The 24,197-nt window shown below is 48.8% G+C and overlaps 1 protein-coding gene across 1 annotated transcript; it reads right to left on the reverse strand.

Moving 5' to 3' along the window:
• Positions 1-16,253: 16,253 nt before the first annotated feature.
• LOC119103935 (collagen alpha-1(IV) chain) lies at positions 16,254-20,210 on the reverse strand. The gene is made up of 4 exons (XM_037227637.1): positions 20,198-20,210; positions 18,385-18,443; positions 17,731-17,820; positions 16,254-16,985 (listed from the first exon to the last, which is right to left on the reverse strand). The coding sequence occupies exons 3-4, from the start codon at positions 17,795-17,797 to the stop codon at positions 16,333-16,335; spliced, it is 720 nt and encodes a 239-aa protein (XP_037083532.1). The 5' UTR covers positions 17,798-17,820; positions 18,385-18,443; positions 20,198-20,210; the 3' UTR covers positions 16,254-16,332.
• Between the last annotated feature and the right edge of the window lie 3,987 nt (positions 20,211-24,197).

Consider the following 24,197-nt stretch of genomic DNA (forward strand, 5'->3'; position numbering starts at 1 on the left):
TTTATCTCACATCGCCACCTCAGAGCTCCCATCCCAGGATTCATGTCTGAGGTCACGAGTGCAAAGACAGCTTTATCTCACACCACCACCTCCGAGCTCCGATCCCAGGATCCATATCTGAGGTCACGAGTGCGGGCACAGCTTCTCGGTGGGGCACATTGCACTAATCTAAACCTGCAAGCTTTTTGACAGGCTGTAGCTGAAACACCCAAGACCTGTGGCCAGCAAATTTTAGGAAGACTGATGTCGCATGCATTTTAAGACGCACTTACATAGTCATCAAACTAAATCCGAAGAATGGATGAAGGATGATGATGGTTCTAAGCTGTATCCGAAGTCCACGGTTATTGTGTAGACAGGTTTGGCTTCAAACCTAAATCCCCTGTCACTGCAAATTTCAACTTTGGCCATCGCAAGCAAATGAAGAGGCTAAATCAAAATGCGCAAATGTTAGAGTACATATTCACACTCCGAAAGAAGCAAGGCAAAGTCTGCAACAGTTTTTACTTGATTCTTCACAGGGCGTGTTGATCACTTATATGCTCACTGTTTAACATTATTCACACTTCTTATTACTAATGCTTATGTAGAGACATGAAGGCCGGTGTGACTTATAGCAAGATCTTGTGACGATCATCTGCAACCCAAAAACTCCTCATAAATCAGAACAACTTAGCGGAGCACGCCTAACCCGATGCGTACGACTGCGCCTTGCGAATACGGTCACCTGACTGCTCAAACAGTCCATGACAGAGTTCATCCTAAAAACGAAAGAAAGGTCTAACCAAAAGCGTCCTGAAAGTAAGAAAGTGGGCAAAATCTACGAGTGTATACGCATTGAAGACTTAACGCGGAAAATAGCGTTACCCATGCGGAGTTTTGTGGACGATGTTTGCTATTTCTCTTTTTCATCCAAGGTTTTTATCAGCTTTGTTTTTCGTAAAACGTTGACACCTCCGATCTAACTGAGGCGAAAGCGAAGCGTGCGAGCTGAGGCAAAGCTGCCATGTGTCAGTCATGGGACATGACTCCTTCCACAGCCCTGGAGGCATCCCACTCTGCAACCATTTCCCCAGCCCAAGCAGCACGGTCACAGCGAGCACTGCCTGAGCGGCGTAACTGCTGGGGCGAGACCATAAACTTGGCAGGCTCAGCAGGTCCGTCAAACTTTACTGGGCCACAAATCTCTGGCACTCGGGCTCTCACTACGAGAGCCTCGGGCCTGCCAAAGCTGTGTTGCGTACATACTCGTACGTGGTTAACAAAATGGAGCCAAAGTGAGTTAACAGGGAGTGTTCTGAAAAATTGAATACAGACCATGTCTTTAGCAATCTGTTAAACCGTGTGCTACTTAGCTAGGTGCTATTTAGCTATGAGCTTATTAATATGGGTATATTTGAGCATACGTATTTACAAAGGACACAGAAAATCTGATCAGTGTCTTCTGAAAATGTCTTCAGTGCATTCCATCGGTAGATATGCTGGATCTATTTAAATTACGGCAATGCCTATACATCGCATTTCATTGCATTTCATTGTATACCAACACCTCGTCTTGTTGCGAAGTCGAACTCCTCAAAATCACCCGAAGGTGAAGTGCAGTGTTGGAATGTCATCGCAGCTTTTTCAAGCCACATGAAGAGCGTTGATGGGCTATTCCAAGACATTATAAAAGGACCTAATTTGGTACCAATCCTGAAATGGACGCTAAATAATGTGAAACGATAATAAGAAAAGGATAGATAGTATGAGATAAGTTCAACCAATGAAATAAACAGTGGTAAAATTTTATGTTTGTTATAGGGCTTACCAAAGTAACCGTTGGTTTTATCCCGAAGGCGCTTTGGTTCACCGTCATGTACCCATTTGTTATTTTACGTTTGCAAATTTGGTCTCATCGGACTAAATCATAAAGCACAACAAACTTCGAAACACAAGTGGGCCCATGATGATGTGACAGAAATGCCTCAGTAGTAACAAAACTTGAGTATAGGCATAGCCCTGACGAGAAAGAACGGGCTTTGCCCCGGTTATCCTATTTTTCGTGTATTTTAGCTTTGCACGAAATTAGATCCCTGTGTGAGAATGTTTGCGTGAAACGGACTACATTTTTTCAAAACATCTCAAAAGATTTTCAGACATTGCACATGGTGCGCATTTATGGGAAACGTTTTCGTTGAACTCCGCTGATTTTTTGCTACAGCTCTAAGCATAGGCCATCAGTACCCCTGGCTTTCACGCCATTTCAATAAGTGCTTCATCTAAATTAATTAAACTGTTCTGTTCACGCTATTTGGAACCCTATTTTCATGCGGAGGCCATTTGTTTACCTTGGCGTTTCCTACCTTGTCACTAACTATTCCTCCCAGTGCCATAGGAAATTTGCCGACTTTTCCCGACCGCCGTTCTGACATTGGTGAAGAGATTTGGCCATCCTGAATTGTACGGTTGAGAACAACACGCTTGGAAGGGAGATGGACCCCCGATATCTAAAAAGTAGGAAATCTATGGACACTACAACCACGGTAGGTATGCATCTGTGTGAACTCAGTTGCGTCAAGTTTTGAGCCTCTTAGATTGCCACCTCTTTGGGCAAAAGAAGGTCAAACAAGGTCAAGCTCCAGACTGGCGTCCGAAGTGTCCTCAGACCTTCTCACCGGACCACCTGCTAGCGGGCAAAGTTTACTAGCGTTCATGAAGCTCAGAAATTTTAGCGGACCTTCAGAAATTCATGAAAATCAAACGCTTTTGAGATTGTGTTGATATTGGAGTTTTAAAATCGCAATAGCGATCTGCGCTAAGCGACATATTAATTACAGTAAAAGCCTTGATAGGGGCTATTTTAAATCGTGACTATCACCAGCTTCGTCGTCTTCAGCGTCCGTCATCGGCTTAAGCTGTCTCTAACGGCGTCCATCACCGGCCACAGCGACATGATGTTGACCACCACCCACGTGCAGCCCCGCTCCCAGTGTAGAGTTCACGACAGATCTGCCAAGTTTGCCGGCCGCGTGCACGGCTCGTTTGCTCTGCCAGCTGCCGTGACCGCTGATTGCTGCCCATGCAGACGTCTCCCGAGGTCGTAAACATATGCCAGGCAACATGACGGCTCATAACAAGTCCTCCAACAGCCAGTGGTCACAATTTGCCAGAGCTTTACGAAGCACGCTGTGCAGCGTAACTCGACGGTCGCGGCTGGATGAAAAATTCAGCGGCAACTGCCAGCTCAAACAACTACGTTATGGGAATTGTGACGGGCAACAGCTGGTGGTTAACATCCGGCGTTTTCCAGTCGACTCCTGGCTCTGCTCAACTGGAACTCGACGGGCTGGCTGAAAAATATTAAGTCATGTATACAATCACGGAAACACTCATTGGTCCTTTGCAGATCACGCAGTACAATTAGGAACGCACGCAAACCGCAATGCTAATGTGATGTTTAACGCACCCAGGTGAGAGGCTAATATTTCAGAAAGTCTCTTAACTCATTTGCTTTACCCGGACTAGAGTGATGTAGGGTAATGATACCCTACAAAAACCAGTATTCTGGCATGTGTCTCTGATTACGAATGATGCAGCAATGGTGACGTTCCATGTTATGTTGGACGCGTCGGCAATAAATGCATACCACTACAAAAACAAGCACCATATAACAGTACAAAGATACCTTTCAACATCCTCACTATCAAGTGGTGCAGTGCACTGTCGCTTTGAGACATGAAGCAAGGACTGGATAAGCACAGCTCTGCCCAATCTTGATCTGCAACACACAAAGAGGATGCAACAGATGCTTTAGCTCAGGGCCGTCATCGGAGTACGTAACGATCCATGGCACCCTACGGATCCTACATCACATACCTGCAGTATAGGTGTTCATGGTGCTGCCATTGCACCGCAAAATACGCAACGCTCTGAAAACATTATATATGATGTATGATAGATCATATACGCGCACCTCTGCATGCGGCAGCGTGAATCACTGTTGTATTTAAGTTTGCTATTGCATAAAAAGCGTTCCTGGTCTTATATGCTGCACAGACAGCTTTCAAGCAGCTGCTCAGGCGACCATACTGCCGAATCAATCATTGGTAACGATCCCATCCCACGTCAGACGAAATCAGCCGACCGTGCCTCGCTTTAGCCACCAATGATATCGTTCTGCTTCCTGATTCTCCGATGTAAAGCTAACGTGTTATTATGTTCCGAGCTGGGCCCGTAATTTCCCTTCGTCACTGGTCATCGCTTTCCTCGACAGCACCCTCCCAAATAAGTACGGTCCACTGTGAAACAAATTTCAAGGCAGGTTTGAAGCTTTCACCGTGTAATTTTCCGTGATCATAATTCCATTACTGAGCTGTCGTGAATGGAAGCCGTCGCTGCCTATCTGATTCTTCCGCACAGCCGGACAAACAAAATGGAGCAGGCTATAATTTCACGTCTGTTAACGGGACATTCCATGTGATGACAGCACCCTGCTTCTTACTAAAGACTCCGCGTCTTTCCTGGCATCATGTTGACGTGGCAGCTGTAGATGCGTCACCACGTGTAACCTCAGATCCCGGAGACAGAAACAGTCATGAAAACGTTCACGCATTTTAATATGTCAACCCTTTTTGCAATCAATGGTTACAACTGATGTGTCTAATAGCATCAGAGACATTGTCGAAATCCGTTAATTTCAATCTTTCTTCTTGTTGCGATATTTTTCCAGCATATGTTTATGATCGTCCGCATTAATGATAAGGGCTTTTCAGGTTGTCGTGACCATTGTACCAACCAGTTTGATAATTTGTTGATATTTACTTTACTTGCAGTCTCAGGTCGACGAGATGATAACAATATCAGCACTTGGACTGGAACCACTGACCCACAGGTCAGGAGAGCGCGGCCAGAGATGATAATCTTCGATATCTCGCCGGAGCGCGGGTGGCGGTAGACTGCTGTGCACCAGCGACCGACGAGAGCACGGGCGGCGCAGTCTGCCGTGGGTGCACCATCGACGAGAGCGCGAGTGGCGGCAGACTGCTGTGGGCCAGCGATCGACGAGAGCGCGAGTGGCGGCAGACTGCTGTTAGTCAGCGATTGACGAGAGCGCGGGTGGCGGCAGACTGCTGTGGGTCAGCGATTGACGAGAGCGCGGGTGGCGGCAGACTGCTGTGGGCCAGCGATCGATGAGAGCGCGAGTGGCGGCAGACTGCTGTGAGTCAGCGATCGACGAGAGCGCGGGCGGCGCAGTCTGCCGTGGGTGCACGACCGACGAGAGCGCGAGTGGCGGCAGACTGCTATGAGTCAGCGATCGACGAGAGCGCGGGTGGCGGCAGACTGCTGTGGGCCAGCGACCGACGAGAGCGTGGGTGGCGACAGACTGCTGTCGGTCAGCGACCGACGAGCGCTGGCTGCAGGACCGGCCGCGCTCCGGACCTCCGGCAGGTGCCGAGCCCCGGCGGGGCCCTGCCCGGACGCAGCACGAACAGAGTTGTCTGCCAAAGGACAGGCAGGGTGGATAGACCCTCTGAGAATCCTCAGATGACCAGAAGTCCACGAAGACGAGAGTAGAGCAACATGTGCTTAGTCGTCGCTGCTTTTAAAGCATTCATTTAAGGGAGCTCGCGAGGTCTGGCAACATCTGCCAACGAGATAGTTAAGGTTTATTTCAACAAAATGCCACTTTTCACGCAGTTGAGCAAATACAAGTGACTTCTTCACCAGTCTGCCACGCCTTTGTGATCACTTAATGCCCTTCCCCCTACCCCTTCCTTTTCCCAGCTGACTGACAGTTCCAAACGCCGCCGGCAGCTAAGCCCCCACCTGGTCATTCTCAACTTTGCGTCCAGGCTCTTCTCGTCAACCCAAACTATGAAACAGAAAAATAGGCACAGAAACCAGTAGCGTACCGACTACGTGTGTAGGATGGGTTACATACCCCTGGAACAGGAGCTATCCTGTTAACCTGTTTAGTGATTGATTTTTTTCTGGATCCTGCATAATAAAAACCACGCATTGAAACCAACCAAGTCAAATGCGCCTTTTCAACGCTAAAAATTGGCGTGGCTCAATCCGATGTAGTGAACGTATTGTTTAACAAAAGTTATAATAATTCAGCAAGCTCATTTGGCGCAAAATTTGTCATGCGTCATATATTTATATATTCAGTTTCTTAAATCATAACTGTTTTTCATTTGGTTTGTGCTGGCCAATATTTGAATAAAAAATGTACGTAAAACGATGACGTTCACAGCTTTTCCTATATAAGACAGTCAAATCCATATATCCAGCCTCAATCCGCGGATTTATGCAATATGTGGAAAGTTTTTTCAGTCACTCAAGTGACTAAAATAAAACCAATTCCAGGTATCGCCGTGCTCAATAACCCATTGTAGCATCTTGATCAATACGATATTTTGAACCACTTATGGATAGAAAACGCACAAAAAACTATTGTATGTAGATCAATCGCCATTGATTTTGCTACTGCTTTCAGAGCAAGACAGTCTTTTGCAACCAGTGCACCGACCGATGCCGGGCACTCACTGCCCAACGTGTGCGATACTCATCGTTTAACCATTGCGTGACGTCACGACAGCCGGCACGCCGGTCGATCCCAGGATTACCGACGATAGCACTTTTTCGCGCCCGGTCGCGGACCGACTGTCCACTCTCATGATTAACCCCGGCGAGAAGTGGCACCAGCCACGGCCGCCGGGTGGGCGGCACGGCCAGCGGCAGACTGCTGGCTCGCGGCTGCCCGCCGCCTGACGGGATGGCATTGATGCAGGGATCAAATCGGGAACTCATGTCTCTGGTGTATCTCAGGTCTTCGGATATGCTAAGGATTTCAGGTTTTTGAAGGCGACGACCTATTTGGCTTCCATAAGTCCTTAGACGATGCTATTCTAGAACCATATTTGAATCATTTTGTCTGAAAAGTTTGCAAACGGGCATGAATGTCGGCCCGCCCGAAGTCGGAGTAGGACCAGGGTACTACCCTTTTGGGACTTTGGCCCAAGACAATCAATTCATTTAAGAAACTAGTCTGCCTCAGGTCCGGAACCACCAACATAAAAAGCGTAGAGCCGGTTATTAATGTAGATTGAAGACATCGGGAATCGGTGTCCGAGCCAGACTCGGACCCACTTGACCTTCACTCTCATTCTTATGTTATGGACGGTTGAAATGCGCGATTGCATGGTAAAACACATGTTGTGAAGGATGTTAGGGTTTTTATTGGATGGGCCACCTTCATTTTGGGTAGTTTCTGTTGGATTTAGTTGGGTTTAGTTGAGCTCTGAACCCGATCAGGTTTGGATGAGCAAGGTCTGACATCAGTCACTGAAGCGTCGTAAAGCTTACAGCAATGTGCTTAAAATATTTACGACTTCAGTGCGACCTTAGAAGTGTTAAGTATGATTTCATTAACGATTGAAGATATGGTTAGCTTGGGACTGCGTCAGGTCCGGCAGTTGCAAATTTTCTGCATTGCAATTTCTATTCTTACCCGATTCCTGTCCCAGAAAGCATATGAAACTATATTTTCCTTGTAGGATCCGGTGGCAAGCTGACATACTCGTACTTGGGACTTCAGGAATCAGGTATACACTCGACATGAAGGCAGTTTTTAAGTACTCTGCCTTATATTTGGGCTCGAACTCAGTCGCCAAGGGCTTGGACTCAGCCTCGCGTTCATGCCCCTGAAAATGATCGAACCCGTGACTCAGGCTCAGGACACTAAGACTCAGAATTAGACTCGGTTTCTGGGACCTAGACCCATATGCATGTTCGCTGAGATTGCTTTGAGGTCACGATGCTAGGCGTTATTGGTCGCACGGTAATTTCTCCATCAACCCCGCAGAATAAGTTCAGTCCAATGGACGTTTTTCCGACAGATTTGAACTTGTCCTTTAACAAATCGACACGGTCCTCTCATGTCAGCCTCACCCTCTTGGTCAGCTTCCAGCGCTACTGGTAGAACATCGGAAAACAAAATTACTGCACAGGTACTGTAACTTTTGTTTGCAAAGCTTTAGGAAAGGAAGGATTTGACGTGCGCTACATGGATCGGTTTAAGGGGGGGTGGGGTCCCACCTTTGGGTATATTTCGAGAACCATGCTCTTGTGAAACCTCTGGGCTAGTTAGGTATAACAATAGCACTGGGTATTACCACTGCAGCATCATCAAGGCATAATAAAAGCATACATTTTGGTTATTGCCTAGTTCGGATTACGCTGTCAACGCTTTGCAACACCACTACGCGTCTTCACACATCCGCGACAACCGCCGTCATAACCGAGACTTGGTCATAACGACGGAAAAATCTGCTGGGGCCCGCCGTCAGCTGTTACTGAATGACGTCAGCACAAACGAAGGTTTGTGCTTGGTACAGCAATGGCCAGATATCGAGAAGTGCATTGGTTGAAGTTTGAACCAGTGTGTCACTCAATATCACGTGGTACTCTGTGTCCCAAAGCCAGTGTGCTTTTCGCAGGATAATACCTTTATGTTTGCATATATGGTTGTCTAAACAGAATGCTTCAAACTTTCGTGGCATTTATTGCATACACATTTTGACACATTAGTGTGTTGCAAACATTACTGAACACACATGTTGGAAAAGAAATGCAAATGAAATGCGTTGCTTTCATAGTGGTGAGCACGGAGTCAAATGAGATTTCTTTCCCAGGATTGCCTGATTCACATGAAATTTCTGATCCATTCAGAACGATTTCCAGAAAATGTGTATTGTTGATCAAATCGTACGCGCTGATCTAACGATTAGTGAAAAGTCCAAAAGGTGGCATACTCCCATGAGGCTCTTCGACCGTTGTTTCACGTGTACCACTCAGACCTGGCAATGGGTTTGCTCGGCTCGTGATTCAGTTATAGAACTGATAAGTACGGGCCCCGCGTAAAATTATTGCTGGTCATTTCGCGCCACTGAGCCCGCCTAACCTTATAAGCACAAGCTTTTAAGTAATGTTGCACTGCAATGTGTGTGGCAGAAGACAGACGTGAGGAGGGACAGAATGCGTTACACCGAGAGCTTCTACAGACCTTTTGATTGTCTGCTTGTCCGTGTGCCTCCGACATTTGGTGCCAGCAAAGGCCAATTGTCGTCTGCAAAGCACCGCCACCTATATGGAGAAGCAACGTTATACCGATATAGATGGCAGAACTGAACAAGCCAATAGAGAGCAGCAGCAGCAGATAGCGCTGCTTGCCAGACATCGGCAATCCGCGTTCATTGGGGTTCACTGCACTTCACTGACTGGTTTGTGTCGTCACCACTTGAGACATCCGCTTTGCCAAAAGAGTTCGCGCCACATCAAACCGATCGAGATTTTGAGCCCTTAATTTTCCCGGGAAATTTAGGACTCCGTCGGTCGTTACCCTGGCTTTTATCAGGAGACAGCGACAAAGGTTAAATGCTTCGCCAATTCAAGCGTAGGCGTGCTGAAACACACGCGTATGAAATTTGTTTCACATGAATAGTTACCCTTACTAAATCTGACCCAGAACATAAAATGTCACATTTTATTCGAGTTATATTACAAAGGCATGGTACCGTGTTTCGAAAAATTGTGAGTTCTCCAAAATAGCATAGCAACAACCTCCTGCCGCGCCTATTCTTCACGCTCCGTACATATGGTCAGTGCACTTATGTGTACCATGTATGGCAGCTATGTAGATGAAAACACTAGCCCCCAGCATAAACATCCTCACCAGACTCAAGGAAAGGGCAGTTCCGAAGACCCGAAGTGGCTGTTCACTAAACTGTACCTACGGACGGAGAACGCATTGTGACACGTAAGGCAGTGGCTACGCCAGCTTCAAAGTTGGTATGGAACAGGCACACAAACTTTCTGGACCAAATGAATCGATAATCGTTTTAGTTACAGAGGTGTGGCATGAAAGATATTTCAGCCATAAGGAACGTGGTTTTCATCGATGTGTTTGTCTGGACTTGTCGGGCTATTGACCTTTAGCATGATATAACTTAGTTAACAGTTGGTAACAGATGAGTTACTAGAGTGACGTAAATTACGTTGCCGCAAATTTTGGGCTCAAGAACTAAAACACACCCCTGTAACCCATGGCTGGCTGTTGCGCTAGTGTGTGGAACACGCTATTACATGACTGTGATGTCCTCTGGGAGATGGCAAATCAACGATCACTGCGAACTGGAAGCTCAAAATGCCATCGTGAAATCAGTGATCACTGCGAGTTCATCGGTCTTGCCGGCTGAAACCACCGGGACTATGTTGGGCTGGCTGACTGGCGTATTCGGGTTACCCATTGGCGTGGGTTGCCAAACGTGTTTGGCTCAATGAGCTTAGCTTTTGTTATCATACACGTGACGCCGACTCATCATCCACGTGACGCCAACGACTAAAGGCGATGGTTGGATTGCCGGCATCCCGCTCTTGCTCCCAATGCGTACCACGCCGGGGAGCACTGCAGTCACCCAAAGCTAGCAGAATGCCGAGAAAAACGCGCTTTTCAATTGCACTTGGCGTGAACCCGTGGCTCCGTTTCTGGGCAGTATAGCGAGCGGTGCGCGAGCACATATGCTCGATCACATAGGCATTGATGAACAGCTCGAATATCTCGCGTGGCCGCCTTGGCGCATCAGCTGCTGAAGGCTGATCAGGGTGTGAAGAGGGCGCTGCAACAGCCGGTAAGCCACCCAAGTTCCATTCCCATATTTCCCTACGCTTTTCACCGGCTGGTGCAGCAGCAGACGCATGTCCACGTTTGGTGAGCTTAACTGCGGCACTTCTGCTGTCGGTTAGTGGCGCGGCAGCGGCATTCACTTCGTTTTCGAAGCTTGAACGCGCGCATGCTGGCACCCTGACCTGCGAGCCAGGTACCTTGCCGATCTCAATATTTTCTTGGCCCCTGGAGCCTTCGTCAGTCTCTGCGCCATCAATGGCCGGAAAAGTACTTCAAACTGCTATGATGTCGCTACTCCCATGCACTTCATCCTCACTGACGGGCTGTTCTCCGTCATTTAGTTTTTCTAGCCCGTCTAAGACACTTGATAGCGTAGGACCCGTGCGAAAATTCAAATAATAAACTAAAGGGTACTAAAAGGTACTTACTTGGCCCTTCTGCGAGATAACCTGCCAGACCCACACTATTCGCTATCGAGGATCTTTCAAGACCATTTCATCACTTATCCCCTTTTAGGGCTCAGCCCCCTCCCCCTCCCCCTCCCCAGCTAATTTTGCCCATCTACACCCCCGTTCCCATCCCCGAAAATAGAGTGTGTCAAATCTGGGACAAAGCTTTTAATCGCAGTCTGAAGGTAACCTCAGATCTTTTGAGCACCCCCACCCCTCTCTCACTCATGTGCGTTTTGCAAAACTGTTTTCCTATGGCCCTACATCTGCGGATTAACACGGTCTTCCAAGACCCGGGAGTAACATCACACAAATCAGAAGAGAATCATGCATCTTAGTTCGTACCTCAATCACTCTTGCGCCAGGTAACCCAGCGGCCTCTGTTATAAACGGCGTATAAGCTTCGCACTGCGAGGTAACTGGCGGGGAACTGCGCGGTCGTATAGTCCTAAAACGGCCTCAGTCAAAGGAATCGCCTTCTGCCTCAAATGGTACGACGATTTAACCCAGCGCGGTGGGCTGATGACATCCGTCGCAAAATGCTGACGCCAGCCATGATTATTAGGACTAGTAATAAGTCTATTTGTTGCATTTCATACTGTTTAAGATGTCATGTTAATCTTGTCTGAAAAAAATATGTGAAAAGCACTGATTTGAGGGACATTGGAAAAGCACTGTGTCACCACTCATCTGTGACGTCAGCATCGATATAGTATTGTATGGTGTCTCTATCACCTGCTAAAAAGCTATCCTGATTAAAGGTATTATGTATGGAAGCATTTTGTGGCGCAACTTTCTCGTACAGTGAAACGCCAATGCTTCGACACGTGCTCTAGACAAGCTCACTCTGCAAGCGTTAGCCAGTACAGACCAATACAAAGCTTCGAGTTTCGTATAGCTGGGATGGTCTGCTGTACCTTACTTCATTCCCGCAGTTTTGTCACAAATAGCTTGCAAAACTGTCTAATTTTGTTACCGGCTATATCCTGTAAATCAATAGCTCTTTCACCCGTGATCAATTACGTCTCCATGCCTCTGTCTAGGCTGTCTGCAGAATAGGTGACAGCGTCGAACAAAGCCGCCTCCATAGAGAGATTGGGCAAAAACCGTACTTTCGAGAGCACAGGTCAGGTCATCTGCTTCACAAGTTGAGTGCGCCCAGCGTCCTCACAAAGCCTTGCCCCGCGGATTAGATACTGATGGGTCTGTAATTGCTCGGATCGCCAGGGTCACCTCTCCTTTGCAACGGCACGGCTGTGGTGACCTACCACTGACACAGCATCTCATGGCTGAAAACCGAGTTGGTGATAACCCTAAGGAGAATAGGTCCCACAGCTGGAAATGTTACTTTTAGCATGTAGACAGCGCAAGCGTCTGAGCTCTTCGCGTGGGATGAGCCCATTGGCTGCAGGGCGGCCGACAGGTTCGGGAGGGCGCGGCCGCACACGGCACGAGCGGGCCGATGCACCACGCGGCGGCCGCGGTCGGAGACTCTCCTCGGTGGGGGGCGCAGTTGACGGACCGCCACTGAGGAGCCGGCAGGCGCCAAGAACCGGTTCAACCTGTCGGCCCATTGCGGATCGAGGCCGATGGGGCTGTTGTCTTCGGCTCGGGTTTCTCAGACGAGATCGGGTCGAGATTGGGTATTTCCGAGTGTCCGTCCATGTTGTTGCCGCGGAGTTCTTGGAAGATGTTTGGAAGTACTTGGAGCAGACACGGCTTAGGACGATTTTGGTGGCGTTTCGGCAGAGGCGGTACTCTCTTCAGTTGTCAGCAGCCGGGCTCCCGTGTGCGCGCCTGGTTCCGTGCCTCCATTCCAGACTGAATCTTTTCATCTGGTATTCAAGGACCGGGTGACAACGGTAGCTTGCCCTACACATTGCCAATGCCTGGCCGGATCCACACAACTTGTGCAGCGTTCAGCTTCTCGGCCGTGGATGCATTCTGCCTAGGAGACCGCAGCACGTATGGTCTGGAGAGGCCAACCGATGATGGCTGCAATCCCACTGCAAACCGCGTCCACCGCATTCAGGCGTGCCGAGCGGCTTTCAGGGCTTCAGGCCTTTCAGGTGTTGGCTAGGGAGCCCACAGCAGAACAGGCTTCCGTCCGGCTCTGAACAGGCCCCGGCTTGTCCCAGACATTGGCTATCCACAGCAGACCACTTTTGCGAAAAGCGAACCCCTCCCCCCTTTGCAAAAACCTTTCGACGCATGTACCGGCCGATCTTGAGTTCCGGTCTTCGAAACCCGCAATGTCCATTCTTCTGTTTATATATCCGACACAAAAGCTGGAAGCGACTCTTCCGCATTCGCATGGGATTTTGAACTGAAATAGCCATTTTCCAGATAACTTCTTGCTGTTCAAAGCTACGTCCTGGAATTGCAATGCTTTCGTTTCTAAGCCAGACGCGTGCGAACTCATGCGGAAGTTTGCGCGCCGTGTGTGAGAAAGTGAGCCGGGGTTTGCTAGTCTTTGTCCGTTGTTTTGATGCCCAGAAACACTTCGACAGCTTGAAGCACGCTGGTCTTCTGCTGCATGCTGCTGAGCGTCTGCCTGCTGTAGCACGCTGGTCTTCTGCTGTGTGCTGCTGAGTGTCTGCCTGCTGTGCCACGCTGGCCTTCTGCTGCGTGCTGCCGAGCGTTTGCCTGCTGTAGCACGCTGGTCTTCTGCTGCGTGCTGCCGAGCGTCTGCCTGCTGTGGCACGCGATTTTGTCACCCCAACTCGCCCACAGTCACCTCAGACTCCAGACCGTCATCATTGCCACTCCAGACTGCATACCGTCACCATTGTTACCCTAGACTCCAGACCCGTCACCATTGTCACCGCAGACTACAGACCATCGACATTGTCACCTGAGACTCCAGATCATCACCATTGTCACCTGAGACCGTCGGTTGTCACCATTGTCACCTGAGACTCCAGATCATCATCATTGTCACCTGAGACCCCAGATTGTTACCATTGTCATCTGAGACTCTAGAACATCACCATTGTCACCCCAGACCCCGGACCGTCACCATCGTCACCTGGGACTCCAGACCACCCCAGGCTCTAAGCGTTTTCTTTTCTAAGTATTTTCTTTTCTTTTCTTTTCGTTTCCATTAATTAGACATATGGACCTTAGTGGCTCCGGTGCGCTGCTTTTTGGTTCTCATGTCCCAGTAATGTGTGTTGCCGAGGACCTTCTCAGTGTTTCTAGCAACGCGCACCACCTGAGTTACTTGCTTAGGATTATTTGAAGAGTTCGCCACTCGCTGGCGTTCGGAGTTTGTTCAGAGTTTGTGCGCAATCCGCCACACACTAAAAGTCGCTGCGATGTTTTCGGAGACGGGCTCCTACCGGAAATGTCGGAATGGCGCCTTTGCGGGCAACGACTGTCCGTGCGTACCCAGACCGAGCATCGGGATGTCGTGCTTGACCCCGAGCTGCGCGGCAGATCCCACCAGAACGCATGCCTGCTGAGCGCGCCTGATCTTAAAGCGCGCCTTTTACCCTGCGGCACCAGCCGGTGTTCTCAGCCTCCGCCCTCCGGCTCAAGAGAAAATATTCCTCTGGAGCATCATTACGGCCTAGACTCTTCTCTTTGGGAGCACACAAGTGGCTTCAGTTACAGCGAATATGGAGCTCGTGGAGGCCTGGCAGGACTCTGCTTAAAAGCAGCAATCATACTGCCACCACGAGCGCACAACGCAGCACTTCTCAGGGCTCTGCACGCCCCGCGAATACAGTCTGAGGTTCGGTTTTCTGTACTCAGAAAGTTCTGCAGTCTGCTTTGCTCTTCACGTCGCTTGCGCCGCGCCCTTTTGAGGGCCTCAGCTTGCTTGCCTGCCGCTCGGGTGAGCTTCCTGGGAGCTTTGCCAGATCCGCGTATTTGCTCTGTGGTCAAGACTGGCGGCGGCTAGTAAGCATGGCCTGCGGTAGGATATATGGCTGCCTACTTTCTCCACAGCGGCCTTGGCCATGATAGATTTATCACGGATCACGTATGCTCCGAATCGGAGCATACGTGTCCCATTCGGCTCCCCCGAATCGGACACGTGTATTTTAACTCCGAAAAAGGTGAGTGAAGAGAACAAGAGATGGAATGCGTTGCATACTTCTAATATACGTAAGTGTATATACCATAAGAGTAGTATGATATATATATATATATATATATATATATATATATATATATACTCAATAGTAGTATTATCATATAGAGAGAGAGAGAGAGAGAGAGAGAGAGAGAGAGAGAGAGAGAGAGAGAGAGAGTGAGAGAGAGAGAGAGAGAGAGAGTATATATTATGCCACCAGAGTGTGTATACCACCATTATATGTAATAGTAGTATTATGCATACTATATATACTATATATATAGTACAGTATATATATACCACTATCACTACTGTTACTACTGACTTTAAGCGGACTACGCTTAACGTAAGCATTTCATGGTGGAAAGTTACACCCTGATGATGGTCAGCAGAAGGTCTCGCAGCGGCGAGAAAGGTGGTGGCGGGCTCATCTTGATCATGAAACAGATCACTGGTATGAGGTAACTGCTGACATCAAGATTTAATTATCCGTTGTATCAGCAGCTTAAGCGTTTCAGGGCCCCTTTTTATTTCCGGATCCTACGAGCGGATTTGGCGCATGTGTGGTTAGCTGAGGCCGTCTGGATGTCATTTTTGTGCCACTTCTTAGTCCCTTTTGGCAAATGTAGAGGTCTCTTCTGGATTTCTGAGGCCCAGGTAGGGTCTTTCGCCACCTTATTTGACCGTCACTGTGCCCCTGAAGGGCACGTGGGGGGGGGGGGGGAGGCGCGAACAGCAAAACCTCGGCCTGCCACGCGAACTTTGAAAACGATCTTTCCGTCCCGCCGGCACCAAACCAACGCCGTTGCACAACCACGGCTGTCGTTTCGCTACAATGTGGACAGTCTTGATCTGATACGACATGCCTGCTGGACTGCTCAAAGTACCACAACTAGGCGGTGGGTTGTGCCCATAGCGGCGAACTTTGCTGACACCGGCGGATATCCTGTTCGCTATTCTGTCTACCTCCTGGTAAACGCCGTTTTTAATGAGTGTCGGCGCTGGCAAACTGGACAATCTTTCCTTTCCTCTCAGGCTTTGACTGACAGACAACAAATCGCTTTTATATGCGTAATAACGTTTATTCTCTGTGCTTACGCAGTAAGCCCTAACGCAGTTTTCCTGGGAAACATCCTTCACTTCCCAACACCACCAAAATTGCCGGGATTGCCGGGATTCCCCGGATTCCCTGGGTTGGGAATCTGGAAAGTGGGATAGAAGGGCAGTTTCGGCGGAGTGAAGGAGCCAGGATTGCCGAAGTTGCCAGGTCGGCCGAAGTTGCCGGGCCCGCTGGGCGGTGTGAACTCGCCTGGTCGGGTCCCCGGCCGCCCCGGAACGCCCGGGTTGCCGGGCTTGCCAGGGTTGCCCGGATTTCCCGGCACACCCGGCTTGCCGATGACACCCGGTTTGACAGGCTGGAAATGCTGAGCACTGCGCGCTACCCTACCCCCTGTCAGCTCTTCAGCGCCTTCTGGGCCATAAGTCAGCTCAGTAACGTACAGTGCAGGCGGCGCCGAGCCTCCGCAGCGGGGCAACAGCCACTCATCTGAACAACGAAGAGTGTCAGTGTCAAATCCCTCGCCATCTGGACACCTGTACTGGTGCAAGGCAAACGAGCCGCCGTTGTCAAGGTCGCGACATAGGTAGAAGTGGCTGCAGTTATTAGCATCCGCAAAGTAATCAGCTGCTATATGAACAAGCTTAGGTGGCGATGCAGGCGGAGCGTCGTCGACTGGGATCCCGTACTCCAAACTGGGCACGGGACCAGGCGGACACATCAAGTAGGCATCTGAAACAAACATAGCAGGAGTCAAAAATCAGCGATGTTTTTCAAACAAACATTGAGTAGTTGTTTGATATGGACGCCCAGGTGCTATTCTCACGCGCAGGTAAAGATCTTTCGGTGTGTAGTTAAGTTTTTGAACCGGCAGCGCTATGTAAAGATTTCGGAATGTTTCACCAACTGGCAGCACTGTCATGCAAATTGGGCAGGTTTGCCTCATGACATGCTTACGTGAGGAAACATGTCATCAGCTGCGATCATTCCCGTATGAGGACTGCAATTTGCTTCAAGATCGTACATCGAAACATGGTCTGATACCAACAGCGTGGAATGGTGGGTAAGCGAAGCGTAGGTCATACATTTCTACACGCTGGATAAATTGCCCTAGTCTAAACAGGATTCTAGGAAATGAATTCTATGGGTCGTTGTGCCAGCGCCAAACAGCAATTTGGTGGCACCAGCTAAAGCGGCCGACAAAACATGGCACAGGTTGCTTGCTGGTATTGCATTTAGTACTCGATCACATATTTGTAAGTACCCACTGGTGCTGGCGTATATATCACAATCCGCTGCGAATTGCGCCGGAAGACTATCGTGTGCGAAAACATAGTGCAAAGAAAACCAGATTTGGGTGATGGGCGCCCAAATGGCATATTTCCAATGCTCAAATAAGATGGCCTTCTGGCCACAATCATGAGGGCCAAACGTGCACCATAGTTCACCAAAGCAATATCACTATCAGCCCATGTACCTTCGGCATGTGCGACCAAGAAAGACGTGTGGAGCAACAGCGCAGCTTGTAGTAACTGCAGATGCATCCTGGCCTTTAGCGTTTCAGTCTCTGAGGATAAGAGCGAACGACAACCTGAACACCAACATACCAGCGTGTCCGAAAATGTGATGTCCTTCCTTGTGCCGCACATCTTATAGATTATCTGTGCAGCGGCATAATCGAACGCATTGGGTTAGTGCAGTCCTCATTCTGCTCTACTGCATTACTGCATGTACTATATACAGAGAAGGGAGGAAGAGGAAGGGAAGGAGCGAGGACGGAAGGAGAAAAGAGCGAGAGCAAGAGAGAGGGAGAGGGAGAAAGAGGGGAGAGAGAGAGTAAGAGAGAAAGAGAGAGAGAGGGGGGAAGAGAGAGGGAGCGAGAGAGAGAGAGAGAGAGAGAGAGAGAGAGAGAGAGAGAGAGAGAGAGAGAGAGAGAGAGAGAGAGACCTCCCGATGAAGCGATGGCTTAAATGAACATACTTTCACTGGTAAGTTCATGATCTCTCAGTTAAAGCCTATCCATCAAAGCAGTTGAACAAGACCACCAAGACATTCTACAGGCAATCGTACAGGTCCGCGTCCGAGGTGGTAGCCCTGGCCGCCGCTTCCATCGGCCTTGGCGTCGCCTTACCTGCGCCAGCGCTCAGCTGTCTCCCGGCGTCAACGGCGGCCCACCGCGTACTGTCGGGCCTGCAGCAGGGGTGTTGGGGTCGGCTCAGCGGTGGGAAACCCCCACCCGCCGGCTACCAGGGATGGTCGCCTGGAAATACCGTCTCTTCTCGGGACGGTCAGCCGATAGCACCCACCTGCCTGCTGCTGGCTGGCCAACGACGCATTACTACGGCGACTGGGACGGTGGGCTTTCCAACACTGGATGACAGCATTACATGCCTTGGCTTCGTACCTCGTAACCCTTTTAAGGAGAACTGGCCCACGACACCTCTATGCCCAGAGTGGGTGATAGCTTATTGTTAGTACCACTTGCAGTCATTGTGTTTATCTAAATCTCTCCTAACATTATTTTCCCTGAGGTCAAAGGGAAATTGTGGTTTAAAAGAACGATTTTCCAGCCCCATGTGAGCAAAGCAGAGGAAATGTGTGCACCATTTGCTTTAGCTCTGTGGCTTGTGCCCCTGACCGGAGACACTCTAGCCTGGTCATACTAATGCGGGAACCGGCTTTTGGTGGAGTTCATGCTTCTGTCAAGGCTGCAGCGATCTTGCAGGCTAGAAAGCAAACATCTGCAAAGAAGGGTACTACACAAGACTCAGATGGCATGATGAAACTTCCTGCTTGCTGAACCACAAAGACAATCCCAGAGTGACTTCAGAGAGCCCAGACCTAATCCAAAACTTAAAGGCATAATCCTGTGGTTGTGTGGGACCTGTGCTGTTACTGACTGGAGCGGTCCGTGTGTGGCTGCGTGGGGTCGTTATCGTCACACGGTGTGATGGTTCCTCCTTTGGTAGTGACTACCAAAGCGACAGCTGTCCCGTACCACCATAAGACTAGGCTGAAAATCACGTAAGTTGCTCAGTGCATTAGCGAGGAACATTAGTCATACAGATAAGACAGCAGTATTAGCCTTATTCCTCGGAAAAACCAGGAGAATGGAGATATAGTTAGGTTGATATTTCGGCAACATGTCTTTTTTCGAAACAATGCCAGAAGTGAATTCAATTCTGCTATCGTAGATTTTTGTAGAAAATGAAAGGCGCTTCCTATCACCGACTAAGTTTGGAACCGTCTTAGACGCCACCTGGAGCCAAAGCTCCCAGAAGCCGGTGCAATACAACTCTTAGTATGGTAAACCACAAAAACAAAAACAACTTAAATTAAATGCCGCATGGCTACCAAACATTTTCGTTTCAGGACTTCATTTGCACTAAAGGATCAATTACTGGCTATCAAACGCTTGATGATGGTTGAGACTCAGCAAATAAAAGCTAAAGGCATACTTCACATAACCAGCCTAGAGGCGTTAAGCTTCCTATTCAGTGGCAGGGAGGGAGATTGTTCCTCCTAACTAGAGATGAAGCTTCCGATTTTTAGCTTTAATTTTCATCCATTATTTATTGTTCTTCATAATGTTAAGGGTTCAGCCCCCAACACCAATTTTGAGAAACTTCACCACCGCTCCCAACTGTGAGAGGAAAGTGTGGCAAATCTGAGGGGAAAAATGATGTATGTGCACCTCGGACGCAGGCCCAGTCATTTTTTGCCTGCGCCTTTCTCCCCCTCCCTCCCTCACTCCCACGTGTTTTGAAAAACTGCATCCCTCTAGCGCTACACGTACTGATAAAACGGTTCTACAATTACCTGGAGACAATATCACTTTTGGTCTCGTGGAATCATCATACAATCAGGTGGAAGCTTTGGCGGCCTGCACTATCTTATCGTTATTGGTGCATATCGTTACTGGTGCAAAATTTCAGGGCCAATACCTTAAAAAGCTGACGATTAGTCAGTTTCTCACATGAATACAACTGACAGAAGCCCACAGCCTTGCACTGAATCCAACGCACCCCCGCGCCGCGAACGTCCCAGCCCGTCTGTCTCAATGGCATGACGCTTTAATACGCTGCGTAGCAAACTGATCACGTTCGTCGCAAGATGCTGCGGCCAGCTGCGATTCTTGCGGCTAGTAATAAACCTAGTTATTTCGTATTTTATACTGTTAAATATGTGGAGTGAACCTTGGCTGAAAAATCTGTGAAAAGCACTGATCTGAGGGGCATTGGAAAAGCAACGTGTCACCACTAATCTGTGGCGCCAGCATTTATATAATATAGTTTGTAGCATATTTCTGTCACCTGCTGAAAACTATTCTGATTAAAGCTATTATGTTTGGCAGCATCTTATGGCTGAACTTGCTCATATAGCGAACCGTCAACGTTTCGACATGTGCCTTACACATGCTCACACTGCAAGCCTTAGCGAATACAGACCAATACTAATCTTTTAGTTTCATCTGGGTGGTATGGTCTGTTGAATTTCTTTCATGTTGAAATTTTATCACCAGTTGGCTTGCAAAAGTCTCGGTTTTTGTCACGTACCATATCCGGTGAATCAGAAGCTTTTTCATCCCTGCTTACTTCAGACGCTATCAAAAAGAGCTATGAAAAATTTCCTACAAACACACAGAGTCCCAGGGGGGGGGGGGGTGATAACACCGTCCCTCCTCCCCCACAACGGAAATGGCACTTAACCTGGGCAATGTCGCAAGTCGTTTGTGTGAACAGCACCACGTTCGTATTCGCTTTCATGTCTGCATTTGAACACGGGCTTAGAGATTTTTTAAGCGTTGCATTTTCGTACTTTTATCATAGTAAGATCATAGACGTTTGATTTGATTGGTAGAGACAGCTTTCGCGGAATTCTTCTGCATACCCCAGAGTTTTATCTGAAGTAGCCTCTCCCACGGGGGAGAAATGACATTGGATACTTTTTTGCCACTATGAAAGCGATGTGTATCATTGCCTGTGCTTTTTCTGGCGCGTGTGTTATGTGATATTTGCAATACATGAATTGTCCAAAATGGTTGTGCATCAAAATTGTTGTGCACTTAATGCTATGAGAGCATGAAACGCTCCATGTAGAGGAAATGTATAAAAATATGCGGCCGTTATCACGCAGATGTAAGGACGCGTCATACAATGGCTTGGTAGATCGCGTTTAGCGATCTGCACCGCGTTTGGCGGAGTGATTTTTCGAGGCGCACTTTGGCCTCGGGAGCATTTACACTACACACACTGCTTAATACACAAAAAATACAATATTTAACAAACATCACGAAGCATACCATGAAGCAAACTGTTAACTTGGATACTGAAATCGTCTCAAGAGAACTTACATTGCAGGTACACACACACACACACACACACACACACACACACACACACACACACACACACACACACACACACACACACACACACACACACACACACACACACATATATATATATATATATATATATATATATATATATATATATATATATATATATATGGTGTGGTGCGGTTTGCCGAGATTGGAGATTGGCTGGTGTTTGGAATAACGGCAAGAGATTTTCGAAGACGGACGTTGACTTTTTGAACGAGCAGAAACGAGGACGAACGAGAGCACAACATCAGCGGTAGGATATTTTGCTTTTACCAGTTGGGCCACGTGCTGATACGCGCCAGAAATTCAGACGGTGGAGGAAAAGCCCGATTTAGGCGGTAAAGAGGGTTCATCAAACATGTTTAGACCGCCGACATTTTCTGGAGGTGAGGCTGAAGCATTTTTGAGGCAATTGAAGAGAATCTCGAGAGCCAATGGATGGAATGAAACTCATCAGCTTGATGTGCTACCGGCTCTATTCGTGGGTAACTATGAGTGGATAGCAGTTCAGTTAGACGAGACCCGACCTGTGAGTGTGGAAGAAGCTGGCAAGATGATTGTGGAGAAGTTATGCCCAAGGGAGAAACGCAGGGAAATGTTACATTCATTCAGCGAGATAAAAATGAAAGAGATTGATGAACCCAGGGCGTTTGTGAGTAAGCTACAAGAGCTGGTACGTGCAGCCTTGCCAGATGTGGACAAAGAGACAAGAGAAAATCTAGTGATTGAAAGGATACCCAAGGACGTCCCAGAAAGTGGCAGCTCCGAATGCTGGACATGGACACGTACTCCATAGAAGCTTACACCCGTAAGTTGGAGAGAATACAGTCAGCTGAGAGGATGCAGAAGGAGCTCCATGGTCCTGGCTCTGCAGAAACCCATCCTGTTCGCCAGACCAGGCAACGTACAGTAGGCAGAGATGTTCGGAGGAGCAGTGGGCCATGTTTCGTGTGCGGGAAGATGGGTCACTTTGCGGCTCAGTGTTACAGTAGGGTCAACTCTTCAAGAGGACAGACAACTGATGGGCAGAAGAAGGTGGAAGGACAGGCACTGAAGTGTTTCCAATGTGGAGGAGTGGGGCACATCAGCAGGCAGTGTTCGAGTCCCAGAGGAACACGGGTAGTGTCAGAGAGGAGAACGGATCAGCAGCAAGTCAGGAGGGTTGAGAACTCTGCCCCAGTGGAGTAGGCACAAAACTAGGAGACTGTGATCCAGTGGAGGTGACTGCCACGGCTGGAGCTGGTATGGGCGGCACATCGTCTTCGGTGGAGGTGACTGCCGCAGCTGGAGATCGTGGGGTTGGCACATCATCTTCACCAAGGCTGCCTGAAGTGAAGTGCCAAGACAGGACCAATGTGGAGCAGCTGCTTCAAGAGTACAGCGACGTCTTCTCCCAGAGTGACGAGGATATCGGCAGTTACACTGGTAAACACACTTTAAGTCACCAGTACAGGAGAGGGTAAACCAGTCCGACAGAGAGCCTGTCGAACGCCCATTCACCTAAGGGATACACTAAGGGAGGAACTCAGAAAGATGGTGGAACAGGGTATCATTGAACCCTCTTCTTCACCGTGGGCATCACCAGTAGTTTTAATCAGGAAGAAGAATGGAAAGATACGTTTCTGCTGTGACTGTAAACAAGCTCATCAAACATGACTCGTACCCCCTACCTCGAGTAGAGGACCTGTTGCAAGCTACACAGGGTTCAAGGTTTTTCACAATCCTTGATCAGAAGTCTGCGTACTTGGGCAATCCCTGTGGAAAAGCAGTCAAGGGAGGTAACAGTCTTCCTCACCGAGTTTGGGCTACATCAATGGACCAGACAGCCTTTTGGGCTGAAGGCCAGTCCTGGAGTATTTCAGAGCGTGATGGAAGATCTGTTTGGTAGTATGAACTGGCACAGACCTGTTGTCTACCTGGATGATGTGATTTTGTTTTCAAGAACGCTAGAAGAGCATCTGGAGAGCCTACGTGAGCTGCTGCAGAAGTTCCGCCAGAGCGGCCTGAAGCTTAGTCCCGAGAAGTGTTGTGTAGATGCTTCAGAGGTGATCTTCCTGGGCCATCACCTGGATGCTGATGGTATACGTCCTGCAGAAGAGAAGGTAGAGGCCATCCGCAATTGGCCTGCTCCAACGAGTCCCCGAGCTCTTCGTCAGTTCCTCGGCTTCTTGGGTTACCATCAGCAGTATATCCCAGAGTACAGCAAGAAAGCAGCAGTGCTGACATGACCCACTGCAGAAGACGACAGCCTACCAGTGGACCGAAGAGTGCCAAGAGAGCTTCCAAAATTTGAAGAATGACATCATGAAGTACAGAGCGCTGAAGTTCCCAGACGCAGAGGAGGAGTTCATCCTTACCACCGATGGCAGCGGCACGGGTTGGGGTGCCGAACTGAAGCAAGTCCAAGGAGTTGTAGCGTTCGCCTCAGGCAAATGGTCGCCAGCCGAGCTGAACTGGTCAGCGACGGAGAGAGAGCTGGGCGCCGTGTTGAAGGCAACTGGGAAGTTCACACATTACCTGCTGGGTAAGCTCTTCAAGCTGAAGACAGACAACGAGGC

This window comes from Pollicipes pollicipes, unplaced genomic scaffold, assembly GCF_011947565.3.
Source record: "Pollicipes pollicipes isolate AB1234 unplaced genomic scaffold, Ppol_2.1 Scaffold_5724;HRSCAF=6776_pilon_pilon_pilon, whole genome shotgun sequence".
Taxonomy (NCBI): domain Eukaryota; kingdom Metazoa; phylum Arthropoda; class Thecostraca; order Pollicipedomorpha; family Pollicipedidae; genus Pollicipes; species Pollicipes pollicipes.

Excerpts from the sequence above, each read along its gene's own strand:
- LOC119103935 (XM_037227637.1), bottom strand. The coding sequence starts at position 17,797 with ATGCATCTGCAGTTACTACAAGCTGCGCTGTTGCTCCACACGTCTTTC. Across the intron at positions 16,986-17,730 it reads CTTGGTCGCACATGCCGAAG|ATGCCTACTTGATGTGTCCG; the intron begins GTACATGGGCTG and ends TGTTTGTTTCAG.